Genomic DNA, 14,473 nt, shown 5'->3' on the forward strand with positions numbered 1-14,473 from the left:
GAATGAATGCATCGAATCATGTGCTAACAAAATGATGTTTTTTTTCGACATATAGAAGTTATACCCTTTCCATTCAATTGTAACACCAAAGTACATAAATATACATACATATATATATATAATGTGCATTAACGAAACCTGGAATGCTACTAAACTTATTGCAAGTCTAACAGCGTCCTTTGGGAATCACATTAACGTAAATACGCGACCACTGAGGTTTTTGCTTGATTTGTGACTGATACTACATATCGTTAAAGAGAACATGGGAATTAGCGCCATTCATGTATATATCTATATATAGCGTATATTCCGCTGATTTTGAATGTATTGGAACCGGGCCCAAAAAATGTCTAGACATCTTTTTTGACCAATAGCATATTTATACATATATATATATATATATAGAATATATATATATATATATCTTGACATGGATTTTAAACCTGCAGCTGACATTTTCGTGTATACATCGACAAGTTCTTCAGATACGCTCGTGAACATATCATACTATAGTGAACGGTATCTATGTTAGTTCTGCGGTGTCCCAGTGTGTACCATGATTCATTATCATTGAAAGTACACAAATGATTGCTTACATATTACCAATTCGCGCCTTGCTGTGCTTGAAGCATCAAAGCTTTGAGAAGTTTGTTCACGTAGAGGCACATGGCTTATTTCGATGTTGGAAGTCTTCGATTCAGCATTTTGCCTTTGAAAACGTGCATTCAAAAATACGTGTATCAGTTATCAAATGTAGTCCTTTTGCTGCTTTCTTGTCATTCTGCCGCGTCTATTTCTACTTGATTCACGATTACCATGAATAAGCACAAGCATATCAAACTCTTTTATGCTATTCCATATTACATGATAATGTAACTCATTATCATAAATAGAGGCATTGCTTTTCTTAGAGGGTGAGTATGGCAAATTGAAACTTAAATTTGTACTATGTATATATGTTAAATATAAGTGTACGTAGAATTTGTGTGGCCGCAACAAAGGCCATTTCGTTCACACTAAAAGATATGTGCAAATAACAGAAGTGAACTGGAATTTTGAAGTTAGCGTAAGTGATGAGTTCATTTCCTACATGAGATATTCGCGCGAGGACCAACGCATGCATGAACATACAAACGTATATATATTTGTATGGTGTCCAATGTAGTGGTCGCATCTCATGTATGCATCACAAATCACCACCCCCAGTGATGCCCAAGAATTCGGCGCGACTTGTTGTGAAATACACGACGTAAAGTCGAAGTTGTTCTATAGAGAGAAGTTTTTCTGTAGCCTTGCAGGTCAGTAAACTGCGCCGAGGAAAGGGGTAACAACTGTGGACGCGATATATTTTTATTGGTTACGGTCATGTTGACGCTTTTCAAATCAGTTTGTTTATCAGAGCCAAATTTTCTGTGCTAGGTTTTGCATTGATTATCTGCGGAGTATTCACTTACTATACAATTTATTTCTTTGCTTTACCGTTGACTCTTTATATTGAACATATCGCTCTCTTTTTTGCATTTTGTAAACCTTCTGCAAGATATCAAAACCTTTTTCTTTTGTCACGCTCTCATCTTCTACTGCAATTTTCGTAGTCACATTCATCCTTGCTTTTCTGCGAATTTTATTCGAATAACCCAATATGTTATTGTAAATCTTTTCCGGCTTATTTTTTCCCACTTTTATATATGTAAATAGGTTTTTTCGAATGCGTCTATTTGACCCGACTGGCGTGCGTTATTTCATGTCACGTCGCCAAAGAGGGAACGTTCTTTTGACTTTCACAACTACACCGAGAAAAGATTGCCCTGGTTCCCTCGTGCCCTGTTCCAGCCCTTTCGCTTTTCGCCTCTTTTCTCGTACCTCACTTGGCGCGGCCCCCCGTTGCATGATGTGTCTGTTACCGTACAGTGCTGGTCTTTCATCATATATTTGCTGAAAAGGCGTCCTATCTATGCATTTTTTTCTTCAAATGAAACATGGGTTTTTTTTTTGTTCATCAGTGTTATTTGTGTTTCTACATACAACAGTTTATCAATGCCTTTCACATCGTCATCCACCTTTGATGGTGTTATTACTCATATCCGATTTTTTCCCGCTATACGTGAAGACTTCGTGATTGATCTTCTCAGCGTTGTACAAGGTACATTTTTCAAACTTCTTTGCAAGTGTCCAGGGTATTTTCTTTGAAGCGGCTTCTTGTTTCAATGAGTCAATAGTTTCCTTTCTGTAGTGTCGAGTTACATACATGTTTGTATGTATCACTGCAGGTCAACTTTGTCCAGCGCTGGTCAAACTTACCTGCAATTTCCTGATTTGGACTGTGCCGACCTCTGCTGTTCTGTACAGCCATTGTGTGACAGAATCACTAGGCTTTATTATTCACGACATTTTACTCTAGTGATTGTCGGGCCATCTCAGATCATACATTTGCGGTACGAAAACTAGACGGGTGATTATGCGCATCTAGTATCAGACATGCTTCCTTTATTGATACGAAGATATATGTGGCAGTATATAGGTGTTTCTGCAGTACGCTTGCCGTTTGTCTGCATCTTCTCATGAGTGTAAACTTTTACGTCTTCTATAGTTTTTCTTCTTTCCTCTGTACCTTCAAGCCCTTCGTTTTTTTTTCGTCCCTTACTTCCGTGTTTTTCTTTTTATCTTTTTGTCATTCCGTGTAGAGGGTTCTTTACCTTGCGTCTTTACATTGTCTGTCTCCTCACTTGCAATTACGTCAATTTTGTACACCGGACTCGGGCGTTTTTTCTTTATCTCGGTCCCCAAGCACTCTCTCAACTGATCACTTCCTTCCCTCAACTACATGATATGGTATCATTTTTTTCTGCCCGTATGCTATACGCATTACACTCAATGTGTTTCTAAGCATTGTTATTCGTAATGCTGTACTCGTTGTGTTTTGCATTCTTTGTTGCCTCAGCGTCGCTTCTTGTGTCTCTTTGACTCTTCTGCATTCCATTCTTACTGCTGTCTCTTCTTCCGAGTTGCCTTCCACATCTTATCCTATTCCAATCAAGTGTTTACCGTGAGAACCTTGCTACTTCTTGCTTTGTTCCGCGGCAAAGCACAGATTCAGGTTTTCCACGCCTCTGACACCCCTCCTGCTCATTGATGCTCTGCTCTTCTTCTCCTATTCCTGTCCTTGAATCAGTCCATTTGACTCCCCACTGTTTTTGTCCAGTTCTATTTTCTGTTTCTCTCCCTTTCAGGTCTCCAGTCGTGCTTTTCCACACACTTGTCGATCTATATTATTCCGTTTTTCGCGCGTGCATCGTAAGTTTCTCGACTCTCTTCTATTCTCCTGTCGTCTTGTTTTTTCCGATTCTGATTATTTCACCGACACCCTTCGAGGGTCGCGGAAGCGCCTGGTCTTCCCTCTTTGCGTATTACTCTGGGCGAGTCCCGTTTTCCAGTCCCTTCATCACCACCGTCACTTTCCAGCCGAAAACCGAGCACCTCTTCCTTCACCCGTGCACCCACACCGATTTTGCACGACACACTCACACACGACGCGACACGTGGTGGCATCTTTTCCCCTCTCTATATATGTGTCGGACACTGAGTTTTCAAACACGCTCGATTCGACCGCCCCGTTTTTCACACCGGCACCAACACATCGCCACACACAGTCGCGCGTCTTCCGCTTCTTTTCACGCCCCTCCTCAAAACAACACCCACCAACCACCTCTCACCACCAATCCTTGACTTGCACTGGTTCTCCAGTCCGCAGCGTACACGAACACTTCAAAAAAACAGGCACTTGGTCGTCGTCCTCCACGCAGCACAAACCCACCAAAAAGCCACGACTGCGCAGCACCTTTTCCCTCACTCCGCATGCGCGCCCTCAGCTGTCCGCCCACCTTTGTGAAACTGCGTAAGATCAAGGGCAACTGTACTTAGAGAGGTTCGGGGTGGTGGGGTGAGTCGTCAAGCCCCAACAACCAGCAGTCGATGAACGCACTTGCTCCGTGGAGAGAGGAGGCAGGCAGTGCGGGTCCCCAGTTTTTTGGTCGTGCTGGTGGTCGAAAAAGAGGACTTTTCTTCCTTGAGAAAGGAGTGTGTGCACCCTTCACCGAAAGACTGCCCACAGAAAGCGCAAACGTCAACTGCTCGTGTTCCCGCGTTGCTCGTGATGAGTGCCCCAGCTCCGAAACTCGATTTGGGGAACAAACGCGCGTTGGGCGCGACGGACTTCGACGACTCGGCTTCTTCAACGCAGAGAAAAGCCCCGTTCTACGGCAGCAACAGTAACTCGTCTGAGTCTTCTTCTTCTGGCTCGACGGCTGGGGGCCACTACTACGCTGCAGCAGAGAACGCGGCTGCGGCAGCTGCGCTCGCAGCTGTGCAGGCGCGAGTCGCAGCAGTCACGACAGCAGCCGCAGCAGGGGGAGGAGGCTTCTCCTCGAACTCTGCGCCTTTGCAGGCGATTTCTCAGTACCAAGGAGGCTTTTCCAATGCGCCCCCGCCTGCAGCTGCAGCTGCTGCTGCTGGTGGCCTAGTCGTCCCAGGAGGCTTCAGCAGCAACGGACTGTTTTCCTCCTCAGCAGTCGCTTCACCTCCCCCGGGCGGGGCTGTCAACCACCTCTTCTCCGGGGGCGCAGGGGCTGGCGGGGAGAGCAGAGGGCCCCAGCACGCCCAAGTTTGCGGTGTATATACAGCTGGTGGCCCGTCTGCGGGGGCTGCTGGAGTGCTGGCGAAAGGCCCGACGGCGGGCACTGGAGCGAATGCAATGGCGCTCGGGACTGGTGAGGGCCGACGCCTTGCTGCTGCTGTTGCTGGTGGTGGAAGTGAAGCAGCTGCTGCTGCGTCGACGCCTGAAGGCGTGAATCCCTTCACTGGGCAGCCCTACAGTGCTCGTTACTACCAGATTTTGGAGGGGCGCAAGTTTCTGCCTGCCTGGAATGCCAAGAAGAACTTCATCAAGTTGGTGAAGCGCAACCAAACTGTCATTTTGGTCGGCGAGACTGGAAGTGGCAAAACCACTCAGATGACGCAGTTCATACTCGACTCTGGGCTCAACCAGGGCAAGTGTGTCGCTTGCACTCAGCCTCGCAGAGTCGCCGCCATGAGTGTCGCTCAGCGAGTTGCTGACGAAATGGACGTGGAACTCGGCAAAGAGGTTGGTTTCAGCAAGGCTCGTATCTTCACAGTAGAGCGCACCCACACACGCACAGAACAGGTTTCTGTTTCCTGTACAAGGTCTAGATGCACGTAGAGAGGTGCAGAGATTGATATTTGCATTATTTTTACTTCGACACACTCTCGCAGCAGTGGGTGAAAAGACTTGTTACATGCACTTTGATTGGTTGTTCAAGGCATTGCCGAGGCACTGAAGTGAGACCAAGGAGCGAGCCTAGAGACACGTCACCTATCACGGACCTGCATTCACATATGTATATATGTATATGTATTGTGTTTTTTTGTGCGTAATATAAATGTAGTTGTATAAGACGTTCATTCCTCACACGTGTGTCGTATAATTGGAAACAGCGTCAGCCAGGAGATAAAGGTGTGCCTGCACGCCTTTGTCTTGTGTCTTCGTCGTAGAACAAATGTCCACGTACGGTGATCATGTGAAGTGTGTGGTGCAAGCGTATGGTTTCCTTGGTGTCTGTCTGAAACTCAGAGTATTTAACACAATCCTTTATACTTGTCTGAGAAATGTAGGCAGAGGTGCCCAGCTGCTTTGCAATTCTACATAAGCGTGCTCGTGTAAAACTTGGCGTGTGTGCCTCTCAAGTAGCGCACCGCCACCCGCATATCCTTTACTGTATTTCGCTCCCTACTCATATTGATGCCTGCGACTGCTTTGCATAAGGTTCATGGTTCATCATTCACATATAAAGAGAGAGAGGGACAGCTGGTTTGTTCATCAGGCTTTCGAACGAAGACATTTTTGGATTTCTGCGTCATAATTATGTAGCTCGAGATAGGCAGAGTGATGAAGAGAGGACAAACGTGTCGCTGTTGTGTGTGTGGGTCCTCACTCGGTTGCAGGTGGGTTACACGATTCGATTCGAAGACAAGAGCTGCGCACAGACACTTCTGAAATACATGACAGATGGTATGTTACTGCGTGAAGCAATGGCGGACCCGCTGCTGGAACGATACAGCGTGATCGTGCTAGACGAAGCCCACGAGCGCACTCTGGCTACAGACGTGTTGTTTGGCCTGTTGAAAGAAGTGTGTAAGAACCGCGTTGGAGGACTGAAGATGGTGGTGATGAGTGCAACTCTGGACGCGCAGAAGTTCCAGAGTTACTTCGACTCCGCGCCGATCTTGAATGTGCCGGGACGCATGCATCCAGTGGAGATCTTCTACACCCCACAGCCTGAAAAAGACTACTTAGAGGCCTGCATACGCACCGCACTGCAAATTCACTTGTCGGAGCCTGCAGGCGATATGCTTGTCTTTCTGACAGGCGAGGAAGAAATCGAACAGACCAAGAGAGAGTTGGAAAAACTGGCGCAAAGACACGCAGACTGTGGAGAGTTGCAAGTAGTGCCGCTTTATTCTTCGCTTCCACCTGCGCAACAACAGCGCATCTTTGAGCCCGCACCCGGTCCGCGATACGTAGGCGGAAAGCCGGGCAGAAAGTGCGTTTTGAGTACGAACATAGCAGAAACTTCAATTACGATAGACGGCATTGTATATGTGATTGATCCTGGTTTCTCCAAGCAAAAAGTGTACAATCCACGGGCGCGTGTTGAGAGTCTGCTTGTTTCTCCCATTAGCAAGGCCAGCGCACAACAGCGAGCAGGCAGAGCTGGCCGTACGCGGCCTGGCAAGTGTTTTCGCCTTTATACAGAAAAGGCTTTCGAGAGGGAGTTGGTGGAACAAACTTACCCTGAAATATTGAGAAGCAATTTAGGCAGTGTTGTGCTCACTTTAAAAAAACTTGGAATCGACGATTTGGTCCACTTCGACTTCATGGACCCTCCAGCACCTGAAACTCTCATGCGAGCTCTCGAACAGGTACACATCTGATTTTTTCACGCAGATAATTTTTTTGACTAGAGGGGCGCATGCACGTTTTATTCATGAGACTGTATGCAGCTTTTCAAGCGGTGTTCGAAAACGTTTGACTCGCTTCATCTTTTTGAGCTGAGTCCATCTTCAAGTCGTGGGCATCCTTTTGCAAATTACAGTACGCTTTTCCAATATAAATAAATAAATATATATAAATATATGCTAGTCCACCTGCTTGTGGTATCTGAGCCGACAGTAGACGAGCATACTATTCCAGTTTTTTGACAGCATCAAATCACTGCTTCTTGGGTCGGAAGTGTTTGTGTGGACATGGTGGAAGGTTGCAGTCGTACGCATAACATATATGGGGGAGCTGAGGGATAGCATAATTCTTTGTTTAAATGTGCGTACGGAGTTCTAAATATGTGATAGAGGCGCTCTAACTTTTTCTTGAGACGGTCAAAAACTATGTACATATATTAATGCACTGCAGAAGAAACGTCAGAATGGTTAAAAATCTGTTATGGGCAGACTGCGTTACATAATTGTCACTCACTCAGTGACGATTATGTCAAATGAGAGGGTACAGAGTGTCAACTATGCATCTGGTGCAACCGATAGATAGATCTTTCAGACGTAGAACAGTGAAGATATCATAGGATAACCTGAGGGACCAATCAATACGAAGAAGCTCAGAAGCGTTTCAAATTTCAAATGCAAACTTTTTTTTAGAAAACCTTGGCAAGTGACGTACATACACTAGTCTGTCCAACGTCTAAGAAGAGAAGTCGACAATGTTGGAGCTTCACAAACAAGAATGTGGATCTACATACATACATATACCTATATATATGTGTGTATGTATATACACACTCTGCTCGCAGAAGTTTGTCTGTCTGGCACTCATTTACTCTCAGACATCTGTGCTATATGTATCGTGAGGCATGTCTTTGAGATTTTCGCGTTGCGTTTTGAGGTTGGTTTGCTGTATATCATTGTTTATTGGTAGGGTCAGAAGCCTATAATAAACGCGTAAGCTTTGCTGTTTTTGCTCTCTTATAAGTAAAGTAGATGTTGGAATGTATAGAGAACAAAGCGTTAGTTTGATGCTCGTGTACAATTGTTTTTGGCAACGTTGAATCTTTTCCATGTAATAGTATATTTACCATAGATCACGGCTCGTCAAGATGCAGCATAACTCTAAAAAATATGTTCAAGTATGTGCAAGAAACGTATACATGTTAGAATCCCCTACTTATGTATATCTGACTCCAGATACATATGCACATACCTGTACGCACATTCAAATCCTTATCAACTCGCTGAAATTCGCGTTTTTGCTCGTTTTTGGGTATGTGTGAGTGGATATTTTTTTGTCTATGTCTACATTTTTAGGTGGTAAACGATATATATAGGTTGTAAAGTAAGCGCTCTGGTATACATTTTATTTTTTGGACCACCTGCGGTAGAAAGGCCATTGAATGAAGACAGATGTATAGATACACAGACATTGTCTGTACGCATGGATGTATATTTTTCACGTGAATTGCATGTGCAGATGTATGTGTGGTACCAATATGTATATATATATATATACATATGCATCAAACGTCTTTTTTAGAATGTGGTATACTGGAAAAACGACGCTTCATAGTTTACTTAGAGTTTTGTTTTTCCACTTATTCGCACCAAAAGAGAAGAAATGAATTTAATATTTTTTGAAGCTGAATATGCGCACATTATGTGTGAATGCATACATTTGGTAGTGAGATAAGGACCAAAGGCTGCCGTGCAGCGCGAAAAATGATGTTGCTGAACGTGTTGATTTTTGATACTTCGCGACTTGTAGGACTTCTAATAGTAGACTATTTTCAATTATTGCTCATTGATGAGTCTCTTGTAAATGATTTTCTGTGTGCGGAGATATTTGCGTATGTGTAAAGGAGTAGAATTATGTTTTGTTTTGCATATTGAATATGTTTTGAGAAGAACTTCAGTTCATCACGCACTTCTGTGAAGATCGTCTATGCGCCTAGTCGAAAAGGTGGAAAATATACCGCGTATGCATCTTTATAATCATACATCTTATATATGTGTATATCACTCAGTGTTTGCTTGTAAAAAGTTTGGCTGTATGAAAAAAGGAATTCTAATCTAATAACCTGTGCACAGGTAGACGTACTTGTAGTGTGACTGTAGTACTTGCGGAAGTGTTATTTCACGCTTTAGAGTGTGAGTCACATAAAATGCAGGAAGACTGTTTCTCGATTTTGTTGAAATGAGAGTCTATTATCTCAATTCGCTTGTAATGTGTCTGTGAGAATAGGGTGTCCATACAGTCTGCGTTTCATTCTGATGAGTGCAAACGTATGTCATTCTGTCGATTCTAGTCCTCTTTAATGCTTTTGGTAAAGACATTTGAATGTGTTCCATGTTGTGGAATAGACACTAATTTTTTCACCCATCCGAAATTGATATGTACTCTGTCCTCGAGGATTTCATAACCGTAAGCCGATAAGCCGATAATTAATTGATTTCTTTGTATAACGCGGATTTTGTTGGAACTGTCACATCTGTGAATTTTTCCTTTCACATTCTTCTGCATGCGTAGTATTACATATTAGCTGATCATCTTCCATATTTATTCAAGTGGGGATACTCTATGGTGGATAGACTCTTCGAAAAAATGGATCTTACATTGATTGCATACATTTGTCATACAATTATTTGTTGTAAATATCCACGCTTGCGCTGTTTGTTTGTATTATCTTCAGCTGAACTACCTAGGGGCTTTAGACGACGAAGGCGACTTGTCTCGTGAAGGAGAGTGCATGGCTGAGTTTCCACTTGATCCTCAACTAGCAAAAGCACTTGTCGACAGCGCACGTTTAGAATGCAGCAAAGAAATGCTTTCTATAGCAGCCATGTTGTCAGTTCCACTGACATTTCTTCGCCCAAAAGAACGCAGTAGAGAGGCAGACGCAGCAAAAGCACGGTTTTGCCACTTAGACGGTGACCACTTGACACTGTTGAATGTCTTTCACGCGTACATACAGCATGGCGCTGGTAACGCAGATTTAGAACGCCAGTTTTGTTTTGACAATTTTTTAAATCCCCGCTCTCTCGCTTCGGCGAAAAACGTACGAACCCAACTGCAACGCACCATGGAGAGGCTGTCCATTCCGCTCACAAGCACTCCCTACAGCAGCAAAGAATACTACAGTAACGTGCGAAAAGCTTTAGTAAGTGGCTTCTTTATGCAGGTAGCTCATTTACAACGCTCTGGGCACTATCTCACAGTGAAAGACAACCAAACTGTTGCGTTGCATCCGTCCACTGTGCTTGACCACAAGCCCGAATGGGTGATTTATCACGAATACGTGCTCACAAGCAAAAATTTCATTCGCACAATTACTCAGGTAAGGGGAGAGTGGCTTCTTGAGCTGGCTCCCCATTTTTACAATCCCGATGAGTTTCCTGAGTGTGACGCGAAAAAAGTTCTCAAGAAGCTTCTTGAAAAACAACAAAGAAACGCAAACAATAAAAAGCAGCCACAACAGCAGCAGGGCGAGCAACAACAGGCAGCGACTCAACAGCAGCACCCTACGGGTGGTGGTAGCAGTTCTGCTGCAAGTTGGCCTTATGGGCAAGATCAAGATCAAGCTAATGGAAGAAGCAGTAGTAAATAGCAGAAGAAGGCAGCTGGTGAATTCATAGAGACGCAGATTTTGACCTCACCGCCTAAAAACAAGAGATCCACGCTTCATTGCACAAGCCGGTTATTCAATCGGTCCTCAGTCAAATACGTTTTTGTGTTGGTGGTGGTGGAGTAAACTAAAGTTTTATAGCTGGATTGGATAGTGTTTGGTAGGAGGGATGAAATGGCCTGATTGAAAGGTAGGTGACGGGCATGCGGTCTGCTGCAATAGTACTAGTGGTTTTGTGCGTTTTTTGTTGAAAGAAGGAGAGTTAATATAATAACGTAGATATCTTTTCGTCTTCACAGCTGCCCAAAGTGGCAGTGCTGCAGCAGCCGGATATCAATGTAATGCAACAGTTTAGTAGTGTTATCGTTGCGAGCTAGGCAGTTCTATTGCTGCTTAGAGGGAGGTGAAGGGTTGTAGCAGAGTTGGAAAGGAAGCACGGGTTGCTGGAATTGTTTTTCAAGGCGATATCCACAGGAAGCGCATATGGTGGTGTGTGATAGAGAAACAGTGGCAAGCAGTTTGGTGCGGTTGGCTTTGGTTTGTTCAATGTTCGGAGACACTGCATGCGCCAGCTCGTAGTAACATTGTTTAGGCGCGGGTGTTCTATTTGCCACCGCAGATTGAGACGTGCTTTACAATTTTCAAGACAATGGATTCGTTTTTTTTCTTCCTGCTTTTAAGACATTGCAATAGTGCACTTCTATAAAGGCTGGCTGTGTCTCGATTTGCAGTAGTTTGAACTATAGGGATGAAGTTATGGTGTACTTGACCTGTGTTCTTCATCAAATCAATAATTTTTTTTGTTGTAAGAAAGAAATGATGAAGAAGGTGTTCAGAACAGGACGAGAAGTTCGTCGGAACTGCCAATTAGGAGAAAGAGGGTGCAATGTGTGTATGTCGCGCCTTCAGTTTGTGTTATGTGGTTGAATACATTATTATTTCTAAAAACGCTACGCAGTTTTTACACATTTGCGGAAGTCATCGTGATTCTGCTATATGTAATATATGTGTTAATATACACAAATTTTTCTGTATCACGGTAATGTGCTTCATTTTAGCATATATATAATTAGTTTTTTGTTGGGTATTTGGTCACGGGAGCGAGCACCGATGCATGACAATAAGCCAAATAGTTTCCCATTAAGAAACCTGCAACGGGTTCGTGTTTTGGAAACAAAGATCAGGTTATACATGGGATGTGCCGGAATGCAAGGTGAGTGTGACAGTCTAGTTGTTAGATGTGTCAAAGGCGGGTTTTTTTCCACGGGAGGCACACCGCAGGCTTCCGCGTGAACTTATTTGCGTTTCTTGAAAATTCATGGAAAAACTCCACGCAGCCACTAAAGCTTCCATACTCTCTGCTTCAAACGCAAGCGATACACGTACGCATTCATGCCAGCTTCTCGATCTTACACAGTGTGCAAGAAGTTGCTTCAAATACAACGTAGATTCGCTAATAAGTTTTTATTTTCCGAACATACGTGGTGTACTTATGCTTTAAGTGAAGCTTTACGTCGCAGACGCTGCGTGCGTATCAAAGCGGTGGGCATTTTGTGGTAGTGTGTACACAAGTACTTTAAAGTCGTATCTGCAGGAACAGGCAAGCGGATGCCTTGTTGGTGATGTATCTCCTAGCACATATAGAGCGTACATAGATATCATGTAAGGTTACGTTGGGAAGTAGACACTTTGCCGTTATGGTGCAGTTACTAAGTCAAGATGAATCGTGCTCTACACGTGTGGTACATGATTGGAAGTTATGCGTAATGCGTATACACGCGCTTCTATTTTATGTGTCAACATATAAAATATGTGTGCATTAGATTTCTAGTTAATTTTTGCTTAGACATGTTTGCACTATTCTATTCTTCAATCCTTTTCAGAGCCCCCTTTTTTTATTGATTTCAAAGAAGTACAAGTATGCACACTGTGCAGGACGCGTAGCGTATTTCATACAACTTTTCCGCAAATTTAAGTCAAATGGGAATCGATCGGTTTACTCAGTGAATATTAACTGTATAGTTCTTCAATAATGTATAGTGAGTTACAACGCATATAACGAATTGTCTGGCTGGAGCTACAATGTCAGCTGTAGGCGGTTCTACTTATGCTTTCGAAGCTGCATCTTACACTGTTTCGAATGATCTGCTGGATGGCTTGCAGTTACTAAAGCATGAGGATATACATTTGTACATATTTATACTTCTGGTTATTACCGAAGATGTAGGAGAGTACACATTGTGAATTGTGTTTTTGAGCAAATTTTGGTTTTAGCGGTAGTATACACAGGAAGAAGTAGTGCAGCGACGATCAATACCTGCGGTGCAACTTCGCTCCAGTCAGTTTAAGCGTCGGAATATGCGTAGCTGTGCCAGCTCATAGAATGCTGGGCGATGAAAGAACAACTAGTTGCGTGTTATTGTGTTTACGCAAACTGGACAATAGCAGCAGATGAGTGGAGAAGGAGCTGTCATCAAGCTGAGCTGGAAAAATTCAACATCGTCCCTATAGTTGAAGACTTTGACGTCAATGATGCAGGGGAAGCTTCTACAAGATAATAACTCTATTTGAACCGTTTCTTCTCCGGTAGTGGGGAAGGTTGTATGCTTTAGTATTCTTCTATCTTTAAATTCGGGGATTTACCTGAGATTGTTGTACGTGGTCGCTCCTGATATGATATTGCTGCACATACTTTTACGCATACAATTGAAGTCTCATGAACGTGTGTCGCTGACAATTCGGTCCTGAGTTGTACCGCCCATTGTGGTAAACTTCGGTCCCTTACTGGTTATTAGTGTAGATAGCTACGTGTGTCTCTGTGATTCTTAGCAACATTTTTCCAATGGAAAGCAGACTGGAAAAGTCACCATGGACAATAAGTGGACATATATGATGACGAGCTGTCAGTTGTTTGAGAAGGCAATCACTTCTAAAGTTCCAGGGTTGCTAGCCGATTTCATTGGTCTGAAACATTTATTAAATTTCTGAAAAAAGAGGTTTTTGTACAAAGTATAACGATTACCCAGGTTACACCTTTTACCATACGTAGTTTCACGATATATGCGTATTACACAATCTCTCGCATACATTTCTTTAATTATATATGTATCGGCAATCTGTTGCAGATGTAGAGTTACCCAATTTTTCGCATATATGAGTTAGATCATATATGTATGTAGGAGGTAGAATCGCGCGGTTGTTATGCTGATGTTTTGCAAAGCGTTTGTGCATTTTGTCGTAACTTCATTTGCTGAGTGAAACAAATTTGCATAAGGGAAGTATCATCCCAAATGGCATTGAAGCGGGAGTATCTGCGAAAGGCACATTTGTTAGTGATTGAGAATTTGCATAGTCTGCTGCAACCCGGATAGAAGTTTGAGATTCATTCTATTGAGTTTCTAGAATCATCCTCCACCCCCAAATTCAATTCAGCGAACGCCCCTTCGCCTCGACCAAGAAGCATGTTTGAGCGTACAAGGTTATCGGTTATTAGCAGCACTTTAAATTCTAGTTTCCCCTAGTAATCAGTTCGAGTTATTGCAGTCTGGATTGATCAAAAGTATTTTCTTCATACTTCGGCATTTCTCTCGACTCGCATATGCCTACATACAAACACTGTCGCGGTCGCCACATTTAGCTTCAAGGTGACTAAAAAGACCAAACAATCTATATGCATGCGTATACATATGTATATATATATATATATATCCAGGTATGACAGACTAAGATTATGGTTTTTGTAAACTGTACGCAACCTGAATTCTTTTTATCAGCTT

General features: G+C 43.2%; 1 protein-coding gene across 1 annotated transcript; it reads left to right on the plus strand.

Annotated features, from left to right (window-relative positions):
- Positions 1–4,153: 4,153 nt before the first annotated feature.
- LOC309334362 (putative pre-mRNA-splicing factor ATP-dependent RNA helicase PRP1) lies at positions 4,154–11,074 on the plus strand (the record flags this gene model as incomplete). Its single annotated transcript, XM_081882344.1, has 4 exons — positions 4,154–5,140; positions 6,019–6,996; positions 9,765–10,409; positions 10,997–11,074. 4 exons carry the CDS (start codon positions 4,154–4,156, stop codon positions 11,072–11,074), a joined length of 2,688 nt encoding a protein of 895 aa, XP_081738470.1.
- Positions 11,075–14,473: the final 3,399 nt, after the last annotated feature.

The sequence above is a fragment of the Podarcis erhardii genome (assembly GCF_964252035.2).
Source record: "Podarcis erhardii genome assembly, contig: HAP1_SCAFFOLD_521, whole genome shotgun sequence".
NCBI classification, from domain to species: Eukaryota; Metazoa; Chordata; class Lepidosauria; order Squamata; family Lacertidae; genus Podarcis; species Podarcis erhardii.